We start from the raw sequence: 21,154 nt of genomic DNA, 5'->3' as shown, positions 1-21,154 counted from the left end.
AAGGCTTAGTTCTGCTAGTGCTCTGTCCTTTAAAGTTCACTTCCAACAATTTTGATTTGGTTTTCTTGTTTGGGGTTTTTATTGCTTTTTTTTGCTTTTAAAAAAGCTTAAAAAGAAGGAAATGGCCCATATGCAAGCACTTGCAGAAGAATGGAAGAAAAGAGATAGAGAGAGAGAAGCATTAGTGAAGAAAAAGGTAAGGAAACTTCTTATACTTGCTGAAAGTCTCATTATGAATCTCATTTCACTACAAAATTTGACAAGATATTTCATAACTATAACATAGAACAACGGATTTGTGATTAGTCTTCACACCTACTAATATGCATGCATCTAGCCTGCAACAGTGTAAAAAATTGAAAGCAGCCCTTAATCATAGAATGCTTGTTAGAAATCTTTTAGGTTAACTTGCTTTCTTTGAGGGTTTTTTTAACTTTAATTGCCTTTCACTTGCTTGGCCAAAAAGCACTTCTACAGCCCAGCTGTGCATGGAAACCTGTTAACCTTTATTGTGTTAGAAAGAAAGACCCTCCACGGTGATTTCTTCATTAAAAGCTGGAGATTTGTTTGTATGTAAATTTCCAAACAAAAAATGTCCGTATTTTATACCATAGCAAAAGTAAATTCTTTGCCTACTTAAACGCTTATTTTTATTGCAAGAAAAAAATGCCCTTTTTTTTTTTATGTTCTTTTAGGTAGCAGAATACACCGTGTTGGAAGAACAACTTCAGAAAACTCTGAGAGATCTAGATAAGCGAGAACGACAGCTTTTTGGTGCTGAATCAGAGGTAAAAAGTGTTTGATCACTTTAAAGAATGGGACTACATGAGCTATGTCTATAAGGTTTGTTGAGTTTTCATATAGAGTCAATTATGACCTGTGTATAAGAACTCAAATAGCCACATTCATACTTATTCATAGAGGAGCAGTAATAATTTAAGCCAAGTTTTGTTACAACTATACTTTTTTACTGAAATGGAAATTCAGTTAACTTTTAAATGGGTTGCTAGAATTACAGAACTGTAAACATTTATATAACATTAGGATATCTCAATTTTAAGTTTAGTACTGTCAGGTGACCATTGTATATATGTACAAAAGTGCCTGAATTCAAACAGTAGTTGCTAGATTAACCGTTGAATTAGGAGAAGGTGGCAGGGAGAGCTGGGACAAACTGCTATTTATCCAGGTTTTGTTATCCAACAATTTGATAGAGTTCCGATTTCGTATTTTTTTTATAGTGACAGGGCCAAAGAAGATGTGGGAGAAACCAGTAGCTGCCACTGTTTCTAGATCTTACTGAACACCCCCAAGACGAGGAAATGGGGTGCGAGTCCTCAGGGATACTAGTGATATGAAAAGAGAAAGAAAGAAAACAAACTGCCTATTTTTGTACTTCAGAACAAACTCACAATCATATAGGTCAAGTGCCGTGTTGATTTAGCAGTCCAAAAAACTGTTTTTCCTTCTGTAGCTCAGATTAATCTTTTCATTTTTTCAATCCCTCCTGTTCTTGTGAATAAAATTAAAGCTCCCAGCACAGGGACTGGCTGGTTGAGCCTCTGTCCTGTTCTGTACGCAGGCTGCTTATGCCCCTCAAGATGCAGTTTGTGCTGTAAGTAGTGTCTGACTTTACCTTCAACATCTATGCAAAAAATCTGGTGATTGGTTTTGGCCAAATGCATTTCAGTCTGAGTAAAAGTATTTATTTTGAGTCTCATACATGTTTGTCTCAAAACTTGCTCCAAATTTAGTGAGGTTCTGACCTGAGGATTTAGAGATAATAAGAATCAGTGGATTCCAAAAGTGTCTAGACAAAATGATGTAGGGTTCATTTAGCAATTACACAGTTTGAGAAACGGGCCGTTAGCAGAGGGTTCTCTTCAGCTAGCAGTTATCTGGGCCAGTAACATCTTTGTAGAAAGTTCAAACATGTGAAGGATTGTTTTCATGTTTAGCTCAATGAGAAATTCTCTCAATATGCTCAGTTTGAAGGGTGCAGTCTTACTTATCTAAAGGCATCTTGGCTGTAGCTGTAACTTCACTGTTTCTGCAGTTAAGCAGTATATTAGCTTTTTACTTTGTAGTAAAAAGGTGGATATAAAATTTGCCTTTAGCAATCACATGTAGAAAATACAGTAGAGATACAGATAGCTCTGTTTCTACTGTAGTCAAGCAAGAGTGTATTTGTAGCCCAAAAATAGTAATTTGCAGGTCATTATTTAAACCAAAAGTCAATAAAATAGTATATAACAAAACATGGATAAAAAGACATATCTATTGTTTAATTTCTAAAATGGATAACAATTTTTTCTGTCATGAATAGTAGTATCAGTTGTAAGAAAAGCTATTAAAATAAAGCTCTTGCACCTATGGATTAATAGAAATATGTCTCACTTTGAAGCTTCAAAGAGTGAAGAAAGAGCTGCAAGCAGAGCATGAACGAAATCTGCAGGAGCTACAGGATTCTATGCGGCGAGCCAGAGAAGAATGTACGCACCAGGTTGAGCTAGAAAGGTCAAAAATCAAACAGCTGGAAGAAGACAAGCTTCGCTTACAGCAGCAGGTAAGTACACTAAAATTTTTGCCTCAACCATTAACTTATTTAAGTAAGCATTTTTTTAAATAAGTATACTAAGTTGAGTGATGGTTTTGAGGCAAGTGGGTTCTGGCAACTTTGTAATAAACATTTTATCTCCGTTGTTTGGTGAGCTACATGCTGGGATCCATCTCTGTCAGTCTTGCTCAGTAGTATGGCCAATTTGCAATGCAGTGGTTATAATTTTTTTTTTTCAACACTGAAAGTCAAAGTCAAAGTGCAATTACAAGCATACATTACATGTAGAACCTGAACAGCAGTATACATTTCAGTAACTTAATAAATTGCTAGCAATTAACATCCAGCATAGCATCTAGGTAGCTTGACTATTCAGTTTGGTTTATTATTCCGTTGCAAAAGAGTATTTCTGTTATCCTTATTGGGGGGGAAATTATCTTGTTGTTGTGGTCTTCTATTCTGAAAGTAATAGTTTCATTAAACTGAGAAAACTTAGACCATGTTCTTTTGTCCTGTAAGCTAGCTTTTGTGTTAATGATGGGGCTAGTCTAGCTACTTTTCTTCACTGTTAAAGCATACTGTAAAATTTTAAAAGCTAGTACTAGCTTTTTTGAGCAGTTATAGAATCATAGAATCATCTGGTTGGAAGAGACGTTCAAGATCATCGAGTCCAACCATTCACCCTGCACTGTCAGGGTCCCTAAACCATGTTGCTCAACACCAAATCCACACGGTTTTTAAACACCTCCAGGGATGGGACTCCACCACCTCCCTGGGCAACCTGTTCCAACACTTCACAACCCTCTCTGTAAAGAAATTCTTCCTGATACCTAACCTAAATTTCCCCTGGCGTAACTTGAGGCCATTCTCTCTTGTCCTGTCATTCACAACGTGGGAGAAGAGACCGACCCCCATCTCCCTACAGCTTCCTTTCAGGTAATTGTAGAGAGCGATAAGGTCCCCCCTGAGCCTCCTCCAGACTAAACTGTCCCAGCTCCCTCAGCCGCTCCTCATAGGACAAGTTCTCTAAACCCTTCACTAGTTTTGTTGCCCTTCTCTGAACCTGCTCCAGCACCTCAATGTCCTTCTTGAAGTGAGGGGCCCAAAACTGGACACAATACTCAAGGTGTGGCCTCACCAGTGCTGAGTATAGGGGGACAATCACTTCCCTGCTCCTGCTGGCCACACAATGATATTAGACGCTTGATTTGTTGTTAAGTAGATTAAATCTTAGCAATGCGTAAGTGTTTTTCAAAGTACTTAGTTTATGTAGATGGATTACTTGCTTCGCTTTGCATTTCTGATACATGATAGTGATAATCCCACAATAGCTTTGACCAATTAAAGAACTGTATTGGCCAAAGGCATATTTTTGTATTAGGAAGAGTTGTGCTGGGTTTTTGTGGGGTTTTAGTTTAGTATTAAATACTTATATTAACCTACTTCTTTTCACATCAGCATATGTTAATCGTATTATAGGGACCTTTTTAAAAATAGCTAATACAAAAAATACTACTAATCTAGAAGATACTAATCTCATCTATTCTGTTGAACAATCGTTGAGCAGTTTCAAATGGCAGAATACAATCCACCTGAAAGTGGTAAGTGGATCACTTCTGCACCGTAACTGTGTTGTTGGCAGCTATCAATGCTGTATCAGTCCAGATAAGGTAGCCAATAGTTGTTCAGGCTCAAGCAGCCAAAGCCCAAAAGCCACCGCCTAGGAGTCATCTTCCAAGTGCGTTCTTTTGACTCCTACTGACACTTTTTTAGATAGGTTGCAATGCCGTCACAATCACTTTATTTTTCCTGTTCCTATACTGTATCAGACCAAAGATCCAGTCAGCTCAGCATTCTGTTGCTGCCATGGTTGCATTTAGAGGGCAAGAAAATAAGAAATGGGACAAAGAAAATACGATTTGGTACATCTGGCAATACTATGAAGAGTTACATGTACCCTCAGCTTTTCATATTTACTAGCCATCAGTGAAAGTATTCTTCATGAACTCATCTGATCCCTTTTAAAGAGTATTTTTGTTTTTAGCATTGCAACATCCTGTGGCAGTGAGTTCTAAAATTTAATTATATGTTGTATATTTTGAAACTTCTTTTTTCTGTTTTAAGCTTGTTGCTTAATAATTATGAAGACTCCTTTAGTGCCTGTGCTACATACCATTCCTGATTGCTTAGGTGTCTGTCATACTGTCTCTCTTCCAAACGCAAGCCCAGCTATGTCTTGTCTTGCTTTGTATGAAGGCCGTTCCTTCCATCTGATCATCCTGGCTGTCCTTCTCTGTGCTGTTCCTGCTATTCTAAATCTCTTTCATGCTGCAATACAAGGTGATGGTTGCTGCATGTGCTGCGTAAGACAAGTTTTTTGTTTTGCTGTGCTAAGGTGGGGGTGAATTTTTGTTTGTTTGCTTTTGAGTCTCGCTTGTAGGATGATTCCCCTTGTAATGTGCACAAGCAGAAAGTTCCTGTTGCTAGCATTTCTGATGGGCCTCTCTTTTTACCTTTTTGGCTGTGGGTTTTTTGTTTGTGTATGGGTTTTTAGTGTTTTGGTTATTTTAACAAGGAATGTTCGGAGAAAATTTTAACAGTTATAAACAATATGCTTTGACTTACTGATTACCTTTCAAGGAAAAGTGTCAATAGACATTTTTCATACTTGTAGAGTTGTCTAAATGTCTAACTTGTTTGGAAGTAAGCCCCACTATGTGCAAGAGAAGATCCTTGAAGTATCCACCTGAACGAACATGACTGTTACTTCCTGAATAAGGAAGTTGTGCTTTATGTGATTTGTGCAGTTCCCTAACAGTCCACAACCTAATGTCTCATGGGAAATTCAATTTTTGAAAGTGTTTTCAGAACCAAACAAGAAATTAAATGCAATTGTAGAAGTTCTAAGGAGAGCTGATGTTTTTCTTAGCTAAAGAAATTAGTTACTGTTTTTGTCTTCACCATCATGTCTGTATGTCTGCTTTAAAAAGAAGTTGGTAAAAATGGAAAGGTGATAAACAATAGTATCTTTTATTAAAGTTGGCTATTGCAGTTATATGTGAAAAGTGACTGCAGTAAACTACCTTTTTGTATGGCTCCTTAGGAAGCAGCTTTGCTTTCTGACATCAATTCTGTGAAAATAATAGATGTAAAAAGCAAAATTTTGGAAGAAAAATAGAGGTGACCCAATTAGGAGATCCAAAGAATTAAAATATTAATTTACTAATGGAAAAAGTTGTAAGCTTTGAAATAGAAATTAATTCTCTGAAGCATTTTCACTCAGTATTCTATTGGGTACAATTGTGTACAATTCATGGAAATATTGCATTAACTAGTTGGACATAAATACAAGTACAGCATTTGGGATGATACTCTGTGATGGAATGCATCAGTTCTGTCAGGTGTATTAAAGTATTTACAGTTGAGTAATATTTAACAGAAGAACACAAGCTACTCTTAGAAAACATAAAAAATTCTTGATACTTTTAATATGGTGCAGTGAAAAAAAAGCTGTTAAACATTTTACTTGCTTTGTTTCTTTGTAGCAAAGTGATTGTGTATTGGCATAGTTTTTCAAATTAGCCATTTTAAGATGAAAAGCAAAACTCTTTTTAAAATCTTTATGAAACTGTGGAAGTACACAGTGAGGGCAGAAGTACATCGAATTAAGTCATTAGTCACTGAAGTCTTTCTACTTCAGCCTTTTTTCTAAATCATTTTTTGACTGTACAAAGTATTAGTTGTTTCCTCTTCCAGACATTCCTCAACAAGTTATGCTGGTGAAATTGAGTAAGTGATAAAACATCATATAGTAGATAACGTTGTTGACTTTCTTTAAAAGATGTGTGTAAATCTAAATAGTTTTGTTTTCTGTGTTTTTCCTGTAAGTCATTTCAGAAATGTGAACAACAATGTTTATAAATCTTGATCTTCCATAAATGAGGACATACTTATTTTTTCTTTCCAGTACTGAGCAAAGATCCTTTTTAAAATTCTTCCTATTAAAACATTGCTGTATGGCATCATCAAGAAATCATTAATTATGAATGTGTAGCTTTAGTGTCTGTTTTATATCAGATAATTGACAGTAAGATGTTTGTTCCAGAGACTAAGGAGTAACTTAAGTTCTGTAACCTAATTCTTTGTCTGTGAGTGTTTGGGGTTTTTTCCTGTTAACTTGCATTATATTTTTATCTTATGTTTAGCTTTATGAAGCAGAAAACAAGCATAAAATTTTGGAGAAGGAGTTCCAGCAGTACAAAGAACAGCAAAGTAGCAAACCAGAAATCCAGCTACAATCAGAAATAAATCTTCTCACTTTAGAAAAGGTATCTTGGATTTTTCTTGTCTTTAAAAACTATCACAATGGTCCATTCACTGATAAGGGAGACGTAGAATAATCTTGCATGATAAACTGGTTATTTTTTCCACTTTTTTTACTTTTTCCAACAATTTATTCAGATTTAAAATATTCAGAAGCAAACATGACCAACAGTGGCCTTATTTCTATAGTGTAGGCAGTAGTATAACAGGCTAAGGCAGAAAGAAAACTTAACCTATATATAACTTTAAATTACTACCATCATGATTTATGCTGGGGACTCTGAGCATTCTATTTATAAACTAAAGATGAAGATTTTCTTGTGAGGATTAATTTAGACTGGTATTCCATTATGTGCACTGGTTTTTTATAAAGTATTTCTGAGAAGAGATTGCGTTACTTAGCAGTGCAATGGAATCACTGTCTTGTTGATTTCTTAGAAACCGTACATGCCTTCAGTAGAGGATATTTTGCTTAATTAAAACTACAGATATGGGCATTTTATGCTCAGAATTATTGTGAGGTTTGAGTCAAATTGTTGACCAAGTAAGCTGAAAAAAAATTGCACCAGGCTTCTTGGCACAAAATACTCTCAGTTATATGTCCAGTCTGCATGTTACTGTATGCTTGAATAACTTGTAATAATGCAGGCAAATGATTCAAAATATGTTCTGTCTCTACAGACTTTTTAAGCTCTTAGCTTAAATATTAGATTTCCTGGTTTTGTTGGATTTAAGAAAAAATCAGTGATTTAAGCTCTTAACAGATGAACTGTTAAATATTTTTTTCTGATTACAAGAAAATATCACTGCCTCAGAGTTGTTAATTAAAAATTCTTCGTTTTTAGGTTACTGTGTTCTGTGTACTTCATAACTTTTCATTTGCCTTAATACTGGGGTTTTTTTGCACAGAATGCAATGAAATTTTTTTTGTGTGTAACTTTTTAAAAAAGATTTATTTAGATAGTAAGATCAAAGATTCACACTAGATACATCGGTTTTAAAGAATGATTTGAACATATGTCTGTTTCGAAGAAAAGAGTGTAGCACATATCATCCATCAGCTGCAGGAAAGAAAAAAATCTGCACACCTTTTAAAGGCAAGATTTATCTATCAGTGTTTCTGTTAAATTAGTGTTTATAATCTTACTTTGGGGAAAAAAAAAGGGTAGGGAATTGCTAATTTGAGAATCTTAAATTTAAAGGTTACATCAGCAGATTTAGTGCTGAAAACTAATCTTTTTCTTTTTGTATAGATGGCTATCCAATAAAAATAAGGCTATATTTTAAACAAGAAAATGTTCATGTGCCATAATATTTATGTTATATTATATAACAGCTTTAGATGATGTTGTATGTTACACTACATAAACATTTTTCTTAAACCAGACCCTTTGTATATATAGATCTTTCAGTGATTGTTACTGCTGTTATTGCTTCAGCCGATATGATTTTAATTGCTTTTAGGTTGAACTTGAAAGAAAGTTAGAGTCAGCTACCAAGTCAAAGCTCCACTACAAACAACAATGGACAAGAGCTTTGAAAGAACTTGCAAGGTTAAAACAGGTATGCAGGTATTTCTTTTGTCATATGAGACAAGCAATTTAATGCAGTGTTGGAAGCTACTTATATGTTAACTACTGGGAGTTTTCATTTTATTACTGTTTGTCTTTGCCAAATTAAAGCTCAGACCTGCACTTTTTACAAAAATGAGAACAGCAAAACTGATTTGAGTTTGACATTGAGCTCAGGAAGACTCAAGTCTGCAAAGAAGGCTGGCTTAGCTACAAACAGGCATGATTAAAAAAAGAAAAGTTTTATCAATCTCATTCCCAGTAACACTCAGTCAGCACTTCCAGAGAAAGTATTTTGTTCCTGTCCCAAACATCTTGGTCAATTACAGCCCTAATTGTTCTGTATTTTAATTGTAAAATGCATGAGAAGTAAAGATGAGAAAGAAATCTTAGCTTTTAGAAGATGGTTTAAAGTTTGCTGAATGCTGTAAGATGAAGTAAACTTGTAGAAAATTTAAACGAGGTTAAAATTTCCACTGGAAATCCTAATCTCATACTAACGTGGCATGCTTTTTTACTGCTGTGTTTTAACAGTGTGTGTGCGTATATATACAGTTATACGCGTGTGACTTGAAAATACTCTGTTCAAACTTACAGGAGTAGCAGCTTCACCTCACTGAGTCCATATGCCTCTACGTGTTTTTTGTCATTGCCTGTCTTTCAGTTACATTAAACATTAGCTAAACAGTATACTTAGGAATGGCAAGCATTTCTATTGGCCTTGACAAAAAGATTAGTAAATCATTAATCCCTGTTGCTGAACAAACCTTGACACAGACATAAAGCTTCAGAATTCAAGTTTACTGAAAGGTTTTTGTTACCTGTATTCACATCTACTTCCTGCTTGAGGAAAAAAGTTTTTTGGTTTTTGTTTTTTTTTTAAGGTTTATAATTCCTACTTCATTCTTACTGCTAGAGTATTCAGTTTTTGGAGAGTAAGAAGCTAAGTCCACCCTCTCCTAATTGATAATTACCTTTTTAAATCTGTATTTCTCTTTGAAGAAAGTGAATGTATTGTATAATCACTATTAATAATTAAAAACTCATCTTTATTTGCTGTCTTCAAATTTGTCCTTTTTTGCTTAGTGATAGAAGGAATCATGAATTCTCATCTCCAGTTTCTGAAACATCTATGCTTGACAAGATGGTAGAAGGGAGAATATAAATCTTACCTCTCTGATTAAGATTTCTTCAGCAGCCATGAAATGTCCAGGCTATTTTTAATTACTGCCATATTTAAAAATTCCTATAGAATAAAAGAGAAGATTATTGCTTGGCAGATTAACACTAGTGTATGTCACTATCAGGTTTTTTATTATCAATTTCATCACCATAGACCTGAATTTAGTAACATATATAGATTGTTTCAACTGACCCTCTTGCTCAAAGTCTTAACCATAAAATAAGTTGGCATATGCAGTGAATTATACTACCTAAAACTTTTCTACTACAGAGCAAACCCTTTCAAAGTAGTTTCTTGTGGTTTTTATACTCCTGTGCTTTATCTTATAACTTAGTCTATTGGTAAAGGATTTAAGTGACTTTAAAGAGCCAAATAAAAGTTGAAGCAGAGCTGATCAAAAACCATTTACTGTGTTTTAAATATAAATTTGGAAACTGTTGCTTCAGGAATTCTAGATTTGCTTTAGTTCAGATGATTTGTGCAATTGTGCATAGTTTGACCAGTTTCTTGTTTAAATTGGATTAGTACCATGTTAATTTTGCATTGCCTCTGGTGAATAGCCACAGGGCTGTAATCTGTGCCAGTAATTTGTCACACCAAAGCTCTCTAGAGAACTATACAAAACATTTGTGTAGTGAGGATTAGACGCTGAAAGCCATATCTTAGATTGTTAATAAATGTTAATGACAAAACCCAGCTGGTAAGTCTTGGAAATGAGATCTAATGCTTTGTGCCCATTGCCAAAAAAATGTTTAAACAGAGATTTCCATTACTCAAAGGTGACCTAGTACAGTCAATTTGTGAATTAAAGAAGCATAATCTACAGGCTAAGCATTTAGTAAAAGGCTCTTCTGATTTGCAACCATAAAAGTCAATGTTTCCTTAATTAAAAAGTTTCCTTTTACTTTGGAACTAGTTCTTAGCACACATCTGTGATGGTTTTATATTTTGCAGAATATGAGATATGCAGTACATAACTTAGAGAAGTATGGGACTGTTAATAGAAAATACTCTAAACTTCTCATGTCTAGGATTCTGAATGCTAAGCATAGTGCCAGTGGTAATAAAAAAACCATCCAAGATGCATGAGAGCGCATATACATCATCCTTACCTGTACTCAACAAAATACAGAAGTTAGTTGAATTTAAACACAGTTTGTGAAATGGAGTGAAAATAGACTTCACCCAGCTTACTTTTTTTCCCTCTTTGTTACTCAGTGCAAGTCTGTATTAATACTTCGTTTATTATACCCCTGTTCAGCTTTAGGAAGACAAAAATGTCAACAAGTTTCCTAAGTAGCTATGCACCTAAGTAGATTTTATGATTTCCAGAGCTTTGAAAAACTGTCTTTCAAATTTTGCTGACTGGGAGATCTCAATACTGCATAAATAAGACTTCCATAGTTCTCATGTACGCGAACATTATTCGTGAGAGTAATCAAACTATTTACACAAAGTTGCATACATGTTTACAGAGCTCTTTGATGCTAGGTTAAGTGCCTATCTGAGTACAAGCAACAATATATCAAAACAAAAATCAAAGCTGGCAGAAATGTCATTTTCAGCAGTTGATAACTTCTGTTATCTAGAAAACTAAAATCTCAAAAGGTACATGCATACATTATTCAGTGTTCTAGGAGAAATATTTTAGGTCTTTTAACAGATCTGTAGGACACAACACATTAAAACTAGCACTGATGCATTTGTTTAAAACAACATAGACCCTATTGGCTGGCTGACATTCTCTCTGTCTGGTCCAGTGTCTTGCTTATCCACTCAGTAATTAATTTGATTAATTTATAAGTAATTTAGCCAAGGATGGGATGTAAATCTTTGGTTTGTTTTTTTTTTTTAAAAAAAGGCACACAAAAAAAACAGTTGAAAGTCCAAGTCTTGGTTAAAAACTGTGTCTTGAAACCATCCAGGCCCTCCTACTGACTTGTCAGCTCTGGGTTATTTTCAGAAAACTTTACTTGAGTTCCTTAGCTTCAATCGTAAGTTTTTCCCACAGACTTGCATGGTATGTGTGAGTGGGAGAGTGAATAGTGGCTGCTATTTAGCCATTGTTTAGTCTAGTGTATGTATGTTTACATCTCCTTTTTGGATTTATAGGCAGCTATGGCAAAATAAAGATTGTGCTTCCTTGATTGAAGAGCCTCTTAACTAGAGCACCTGGCGGCGTATAGGGATTCTTTTATGATCTAATTGTAATTGAAATTTTGAGGGTTTCTTATTACCAGTTAATTTTTATTTAATGCTGATATTTCTGTAGTACCATGGGTTTCAAAACGTGATTGAAATTCCCACCATGCGAGCTCCTAAAACAGTAATCCATGTCTCAAGTACTACATTACAGATGCAAACTAATGAAGAAAAGTAGTAAAATATTGAAGTAAATTATCTGAATAACTAGTATGTAGCTTTGTTTGGATTGGATTTGTTTTGCTTATGGGGATGCAAGAGCAGGATGGCAAAATATCAAATTAATAAGAGAAAGGAATATTGGTGATAAGTTTTACCAAGGGGGAAAAGGAAGGAAAATTATCAAAAGGAATAGTGCGACTAGCAGTCCTGAGGAAGTAGTGGAGAAGGTACATGGGACAAGTAAGAGTATACTGCAAAAAAAAAAATTAAAGCAATTTGCACATGATACTCTTGGTTCATCAGTGGCTTCCTCACTATGGGATAGTGGCTGACAATGATTAGGTGGTGATGCAGGAGTAAAGTTTTCAAGTGGTTTGAGTTTCCAGTGGGTCTTCTATCCACAAAGTTGCCTTTAGTCCAACAGCTGATGATTTTGGAGTGTTCTCTTACCTGAAATTTAAAAATGCAAAATTCTGAAAGTCTAAAATTTAAAATGCTAGTAGTTCCTACTGAGGCTTAAAACAGCCTGACTGGCTACCATAATCAATTGGGAATAAATCTAAAATGTTCCTCATTTTAAGATATATTGTAGGAGCATGTTTTCTCCAGAAATGTAAAGTATGTCAGAGTCTTGATTGAGAATTTTAAGTGTGTAAGCATGTATATATAAACTTGTGTGCACTGAGATACACTTCAAAATACCTTGTATTCAATTCTAACTTAGTTTTTAAGTATACACGGAATAAAATGAAGGTGTTACAAGTGGGTTTAGAAATGCTGGTCTTTTAGTACTGTAAATGTGCAGAAGCATTTTATTAATACTGTTTTTTCATTTTGGAACATCTCACAATAAATTCTGCTACATTTCAAGTACTACTACACAGTAGAATTCGGTTCCTTCTCTGGTTTTAAAAAAAAAGTACTTGTTGCCCAATGGATTGTTAAACTGTGATGGAAAAAGTGGATTTAATACCTGAGTGTCTCTGATAAAGTAGCGCCAGTTTTGTCACTGTAATGAATAAGAAATCCTTCCTTCTCTCTCATCGTAACAAAAGACAGTCAACATATCATATCAGAACGTATCATCATATCATATCATATCATATCATATCATATCATATCATATCATATCATATCATATCATATCATATCATATCATATCATATCATATCATATCATATCATATCATATCATATCATATCATATCATATCATATCATATCATATCATCCCCCAACTTATCATAACAAAATTGATTATAAATTAATTCAAAATCAGCATGCCTTACTTCTTATCAAACAACTGCTGTGAATTCTTTACCATCTTCTTGTACTGATGAGTTTCTGTTGTTCTGCTACGAATGGTATACGTAGAGCAAGTTTGTTGTTACGCACCCTACAAATTGTTATAGCAGACTTTTAGAGGAGTCAAAGACTCATGTTGGGAAAGACATTTGAAAATCACGGATTACAAAGTGCGTAACTTAAATTACACACAGGATCCATCATAAATGAATCTGTAAAATATCTTCTCACTTGCTTTCATGTCTTTTTTCCAAGATGGACTGTCTTAAACTGGATGCTAGGGAAATCATGCCTCAGAAAATGTTAACTTTTATTTTTTAAATTTCATATTATTGTGCTTAAGTGTTATTATTCAGGGTCATGTCATGGCATGCCACAGAAATTCTTGACTTTCACTGTTACAGGACCAAAATTAGTCTTCTCTTTTCCCTCACCCCTCCCAAACAAGGAAATGCCAAATTTGTCATGTTTACATCACAATTGTATTAGTAATCAAATTAAACTTCGAATCACATTTATCTGAAAGGAAGTCCTACCCAAACTTAACTTGGAGACAAAATGTACTGATAAGAGTTTTTCTCCTCTCTGGAGAAAAGGAGAATTTAGCACTCTGTATATTCAAACTTACTTCCCTACAAATCCAGGGATATTATCCTGAGCAACGAGCATACTCACTAGAGGCGCTGATTATTTTTTTTCTTAAATAGACATTTTTACCTAAGAAAAACATAAAAAGGAACAGAAACGGGACAAAGGATTATTCAGGAAAGCGTTACTTTTCCTATGTCTCTCCTCAGCTTTTGCATTCTTCTCTCTTTTGTCCTTTTCTTGGTTTTATTAAACGTCTCTAAAGATGTTTGTTAATCAAAAAAACTTATGGTTCTGAATCTAACTAGTTCAGTGAGGGCCTATAGGACCAAGGTATTAAATGAGATAGCTCTGATCAATAGGAAAGCATTAGGAATATTCTGTCTTCTTCCTGGTCTGATTGAGCTTCGGACTTTGTTCTATTAACCTTCAGCATATATACATCTTCGAATGTATACTTTTTCTTGAGTTTGTTTGAAATGCCTTTTTTGCTATCAGATTGCTGTTGTGAGCATGTTGCTGAACAGCAGAAAACTCTGGGTCATTCAACTGTCCTGCCTCAAATAGTAATGTATCAACTTGTCCTGAAACTTGTAGTCCCATATGCCTCATATGGCCAGCACAGTTTTTCCTCTGAAGCTGTAAATGTAAGAACACATTAAAAATATTCCCTTGTAGCTCTGAGTACCACACTACACAAACGGAAGGACTGGATTAGAAGACTTCTATTCAGTGTAGTCATAGCTATTTGATGATTTTATAATCTCTGTCATCAGTAGGCATGGATGTTGTTTTCTGCTGGCATGGTAAAGTCTTGCTGTGCTAGTAATAAGTGCTACTCTGGTTTGCAGTAGTTTTTCAGGATTTAGTTTTCAGGTGATGTTTGCCCAACATGCTTTCAAAAAAATTCTCTTGTATAGAATTACTCAGATATGCGGATTTGACAGACTTACATTAATATCCCAGCTTGCCATAACAGTAGTCCCAGTTTAAAATGGGACAATTAAAGTATAAATAAACTGAACTGCAGAGCAAGGACATTTTTTTTCCAAAGTTAATTCTTTCCTCACCATCTGCAACAATGCATTGGACTGAAGCTAATCATATCTACAAATCAGCATAGGTGGAAAGGCCAGACAAGGAGATAATGGCAGTTAGAAGTCCTCTCTTCTGTGAAAGATATGGGTTTTTTGACATCACCTAAGAGGAAGATGTCGACCTCATCCTCCACAGTAATGAGGGTTTTTTTCCTACATATAAGGCAGTTTGTTTGTAAATTGCTTTCTGATATAATTTATTGTGTGGCCATGCAGGGCTCTTACCACTGTTAGTGTCAACAGGAAAACCAGATTGTACTAGACAGATTAATTCCAAAACCAGAATTTGGATATTCAGGCTGTACTGTATCTACTACAGGAATATGTATAGCAAGTTTATTTAGCTTTGTGGTCTAATCAGGAAAAGTAGCTAGGATTCTTTACCTGTAGGAAAAGACAAATAGAAATTTCTAGACTTGTTCTACATCTACAGGACAAAAACTCCTCTCCTGAGGCTAAACAGAACTTTATAAAGAGATTTAACATACTCAAAATTTTAGATCTCAGGTTTGCCTTAAGGTATTAAACTCTTTTTTTTTTTTTTTTTCTGAAACACAGCAATATTTTAACTTCATTTTGAAAAAGATTTAACTTAGGAGATCGAATGAAAGCATCAAAAATAGTGATGGTCTCAAAAAGAAGTACATGTTAATCTGTTCTCATATTTCTAGATTTTAGGTAATAGAAATAAGCAGATTTGCTGTCCATTTATTTACTTGTGCTATAACTTAAATCGTACTGGTTTTTATACCAACCTATTTGAGACTAGATCGTGCTCAGTATTTTTTCTTACTACCTACATTTAGCAAAGCAAGCATCTCCAGTACAACTATCAAAATAATTAAGATAATTGCATTCCTCCTCATAGCCCATTGTATACTTGAAATTTGGCTTTACTGTCTGGATGCTGTTGCCTATCCAGCTGTTTGGAAACCAGAGAATACCATTGTGATATTTGCTGAAACTATTAATTCAAAACATTCTGTGATTAAGAAGCTCTTAACATGTTTGGTATATTGCTTAAATGATTAGCTTCCACTATTTTAGTAACTTGAATCATGTCTCTACTTGGAATTTACCTAGTTTTGACTTTCTGCCAGTGCTTTTCATTGGGTAGAAAAAACCAAACTTGCCAGGTGATGTGAAGTATTAATCTAGCTCATACAGAGGCCAGCAGTAGATGCACAAGATCTAGAAACCTACTTGGTTATCTTTAAACATCCTCCAGCTGCCCTCAGTCAGTTAAGTACGTTGTGCGCCAGCAGTTGCATTCAGGCTGTCATGTTTAACAGACATCAGTGAATGTATTCTTAATTTATCTGTTTCCTTTTCAAACTAATTAGTATTTTTGACCCCATAATATCCCACTCTTTCACATCCAGTTTTTCCCCACTGAATAATTTTGTATCAGCAGTGAACTGCTTATTCCAGAATGATTTCCTTGTTTATGAATATATCAAGGAGTAGATTCTTGTGGGGTCTACTGTTAAGCTTCTTACTGTTGTGGAAATAATTGATTGCTATCCTTTCTCTGGTCTTCTAAACCCTGAGTAATCTGAGAGGACTTTCTCCATGACAGCATAGTTTTGTGTTTGGTTGTAGGTGGTTTCTTTGGTGTGGTGTTTTGTTGTTTTGTTGTTTGTTTTTTTTAAGACTAGTTGGAAGTGTGACTTTTCTACAAAAGCTGTATTCATTCTTCCTGGTGTACCCATACCTCTTGTTGGTTTTGATTTTAGTTATGGTTTCAACCCATTTGGCCACTGTGGAAGTAAGTCCTGCTGGTAGTTTCTGGATGTTCCTAAGGCCTCTGTTTAAAGAAAGAATAAATAAAATAAAAAACGGAGAAATGGTTATTCCTGTGGTGTCAACACCAATTTTAGTGATGGATTACACCTCCAGTTGGTCTTGTGACTTTGTGTTTGAATTTCCCTGTAACTCTTGAAAACTCTTGGATAAATATCAGCTGGCTGTAGTGACTTGTTAATATTTGCTATATATATTTGTAGATTCCTATTCTAAAACCTATTGTACTTCCATCTGAAACTGTTCTTCAAACGTGACTCACGAAAAAGGATGCCACTCGTATGGGAATGTTCTGCAATGAACTCGATGGGGAAGGAAGGTCTATGGCCTTATCTTCCCCTAGTGCTTTTTTATGCTTCAGTCATCTATCAGCTGTAGACTCTATGGCAGGATTCTTGATTCTGGTTTTATTATTAGTATGTATCCCTTTAACAAGTTGTTCTTCAGGCTTTCTGGCCTGTCTCACTGCAGTTCTAACATATGATTTGTCTGTCTGGTGTATTGGATGTAGTATAAAAATAAAATATTTTGAGGTTACGTACGTGCTATGATTTCTTGTCAAGTACTTCTCTATTGCATTGCCCGTTCACATTAACAATTAGAGTCCTTGCTTATACTACTTGTGAAATTCAGATTTTCTTATCGCGTATTGGTCATCAACAGGGAGTGCTTAAGATGCTGAGAACTGAGATTCAAGAAACTGCCTGACTAGACCCTTCCAAATATTATTAGGTTGACTGTATAACGAATATGCTCACACATATCAAACAAAATTATCTTTTTTTACCCCTATGATAAATATAAAACTCGTTGTATTAACAATCAAATGTTTCAGATGAAAGGAATGTCAAAATTACAAAGGTAACCTTGCACTTCAGTATGTCTACATCCAGGATGTTTGCGTAACCTCCTGCCTTATTTTTTAACTACAGGAAGAAATGCCGTTTTACCTCAGGTCTTCTGTCTCTGAGTGTAAGACTGACTGTATTGAGTTAGTTAGTGCACAAGGTCATATGGAGAATGATTGAGAGGAAAACAAATGGACAGAGGACTATACTTCTTAAGACACTTTAATGTCATAAAGTGGTAGTGAACCCAAACCCTAGTTTTGTTACAATGTCTGTATAGAGCTTAAACAAAAAATAAATAGAACCAAGTAAACTTTTAGAATGGATAGATTTATTGCATTAAATCCACATATCATCCACATCCAAATAAGTTATTTAAGGTTTTGCATAGAGCTAGACAAATGTAAAAGGGAACCTCACTAGCTTTGTTTTCAAGGCTCATTTTTTAACCACAAATTGTAATTCCAAAAAGTAGTTCTTGAAGCTTTGACGCTAGGCACTATGGGGCTGATGGTAGTTTACTGCAGCTATTTAGCATTTTTTTGTGTTTGATTTCTTAAAAAAAAATCAATTTAAAATACCATGTATTGAAGGAACAAACCTCAGTATCTTGAGCAGCTCTGCAAGTGTAGATTTTACGCATACCAGCTTAAACTAGCTTTTGTAAAAAAGTTTGTTAAGATTTTTGCTATTTCATTAATGGGAAGATACCTGTCTCTGGGCTTCAGCTGATCTAGCCTGGACAGGTTTACTGTCATTGTGATAGTCACTAGTCTTACTGCATTATAGATACCAACAGCTAAGACATTACTTTTACATGTAATCACGTGTTAAACTGAGTTATGTCTTGACCCCTTCCCACATTAGCGTGAACAAGAAAATGCAATGGCTCACCTTAAAAAGCAGCAACAAGAGCTGGAGCACATGAGGTTGCGCTATTTGGCAGCAGAAGAAAAAGAGCTGGGGAAAACAGACCGACAAGAGCTGGAGGATATCAGAAATGAACTTAACAGGTATAAAAGTACTTGATATTACAAGATTCTCTTTTTTTTTTTCCCCCTTCCACTTTCTTCCTTGCTGTCTACCTCAAAATAGGAGAAGGTTCAGTTAAATCAAGATCATAATTGTCTGTCAGCCCAGTGAAAGAACACAAGTTAGTGTTCCTTAGGTAAAGATTGCACATTCATAAAATGCAACAGTACTGCATTATAGAAAATCTATGTTTAAGGCCACTGCACCCTGCGTTTTGTGCTATGATCATAGTTATATAGCACCAGGCTTTTTTTTTTTTATTTTAAACTTTCAGTTCTAAGGATAACAGCTGCAATAAGAAAAGGAAGAAGAATGTACTATTCATATTTTTAATACATTAAAATTTTAAATCTACCTAATGTTGTCCTCCAAAAACTACCTGCAGTAGTTGTGTATGTTGAACCATTTTAATGTGAGTCCTGTTTGCATTACCAAAACAGGAGCCTTGGTAACAGGTATTATAGTTACATACGCATATAGAAAAGGTATTATGAGAATTCTAGTATTATATCAACATTTCTTTTACTTATGGTTGATTTTCCCTAAAGAGAGGGTAATTTGTTACCTGTTATAGATTTCTTTATTTTACTAAATGCTTCAGTAGATAAATAACCTAAAGACTTAATATGAAAATAATCAGAATGGTTTTCAATATGGCTCATCCTCTGATTCCTTCCGTTTTATCAACATCAGACTAAAGCAACAGGAAGAAGAGAGAAAGAAATTGCAAGATGTTAGAGAGAATTCTTCTGGTAGAGTGGATAGTCTTCATTCTAGAAAACTAAATGAGAACACGGATGATTATCTCTCTCGTCTGATAGAAGAGAGGGATACCCTGTTGAGAACAGGAGTGTATAATCATGAAGACCATATTGTAAGTGAACTTGATCGTCAAATCAGAGAAGCTATTGCAAAAAAGAACATCACTAAATAAAAGCGTACAAGAGTGTGCTAGAAAGAGACGAAATTTGAACAGTGAGTGATTTTTATAAACCTGTGCTACTTTGCAAAATATGTGAGTTCGTGCTTAATTTTGCACACTATTATTAGCTCTTTCTGAAGTAAATGTAAATATTTGCAACGTGTGAAGTTAAGCACAGTTGTAAGTTTCATGGGGATGATGGCTTTTTTTATGTTTTCATACTCACATGTATATATATGTAAATATATTTATCTTGCGAACTTTCTTCTGAAATGTTTTCTACCTCTTTTTGCATCACCCTGCTAGGTTTATTTGTAATATTTTTAATATTCATTCTAGGATTTTTGGTCAATATTGTCATAATCTCTCTCAATTTTTAAAAAGATCTCTCCAGTTATACTAGGGAAAAGTGACATCAGCTGTTTTCCCTGAAAGAACTCTTAATTCTGAACCAAAGTGTAGCACTGATGAAATGTCAGTTTTTTACTAAACCACAAGGTTATCAGTTTTTGCTTTTCCTACTGTAGCTAACATAGTTAAGTTCTATAGTAAATAAGAGACAGGGTTTCGAGTGTGTGTGGAGGGGAAACTCTCAAACCTTAAGAAACTGAATTAATTATTAAGTAACTAGCCTAATTGTACAGGATGAAAATCCCTGTTGCCCGAGCAGTTTTGCATATAGGCCTGTGTGGGCCTGCAGGACGGTGTGAAGGTCTACATCAGAAAAATAAATGCATTCTTACATCCATCCATAATGAGGAAAGATACTTGAAGCACTAATTCAGTGAATTCATACACTTTAAATTCTGAACACATGCATAAAACAAGAGCTTTCCTAAGTAACGATGTTTTTCTTAAGACATAACCACTTTGCAGTTACTTAACATCTATTTCAAAGCACGTTTTCTGATTACCACTTAAATTGCATGTAACGTTTTGTTTGTGGAAGTATGAACAGAGTGGAGTCTCAAGGTGTTAAATGCCGGAAGAGAAATCCACAAGAAATGATAGTCTGTACATAAAATAAAAGTTGAAAAAGTTTTGTTTTCCAGCCCTCATTCTATTTCCGTAATTTTAAAATCATTTGTGTGGATCTAGCTAATAACATTAACTTACCACACCATCCTTTCAGTAGGCATTTTTATCTGTCCCATAGACAATGCTTTTTTCTTTATTTGAATGTCAAGTACTGGAAATGTCATAGGATTTGTTACTTTTACAGTGAACAAAGATAGCAATGCAAAAATTCCTTTTTTTTTTTTTCCTCCATAAAATCAGTGAACTTCCATGGACGTAGCTGTATACATGTGACCTTCCTGTTTTATATGGTATTAATTATAAAATGGGGTATTTTAATATTGTATCTGGCTTTGCCTCCAGGTCCATTGTTTTTCCTCCTCCCTACCATGGACATATCTCCTGTTAAACTATTCATTTAGGCTCTTTAGAAAAGTTTTAATCAAGCTGCATAAACCCGGAGATCATATTCCATGAGGAATTGCCATTTATCAATGCCAGACTTTGTAAGAAATGCTTTTGTAATACTTTGCACACTCTATTGTG

At 34.8% G+C, this 21,154-nt stretch overlaps 1 protein-coding gene across 2 annotated transcripts in view; it reads left to right on the top strand.

Moving 5' to 3' along the window:
* Positions 1-19,808, top strand: part of CEP120 (centrosomal protein 120) — a 46,898-nt gene extending 27,090 nt beyond the window's left edge. For both annotated transcript variants that reach the window (XM_086628757.1, XM_086628756.1), the window contains 7 exons: positions 107-196; positions 696-788; positions 2,405-2,566; positions 6,763-6,885; positions 8,345-8,443; positions 18,505-18,650; positions 19,363-19,808. In XM_086628757.1, the coding sequence (XP_086484883.1) occupies positions 107-196; positions 696-788; positions 2,405-2,566; positions 6,763-6,885; positions 8,345-8,443; positions 18,505-18,650; positions 19,363-19,603 (954 nt within the window). In that variant the 3' untranslated portion in view covers positions 19,604-19,808. The remainder of the gene's footprint in view (positions 1-106; positions 197-695; positions 789-2,404; positions 2,567-6,762; positions 6,886-8,344; positions 8,444-18,504; positions 18,651-19,362) is intronic.
* Positions 19,809-21,154: the final 1,346 nt, after the last annotated feature.

The sequence above is a fragment of the Tauraco erythrolophus genome, chromosome Z (assembly GCF_009769465.1).
Source record: "Tauraco erythrolophus isolate bTauEry1 chromosome Z, bTauEry1.pri, whole genome shotgun sequence".
Lineage (NCBI taxonomy): Eukaryota > Metazoa > Chordata > Aves > Musophagiformes > Musophagidae > Tauraco > Tauraco erythrolophus.
This window is presented reverse-complemented; position numbering and strand designations above follow the sequence as displayed.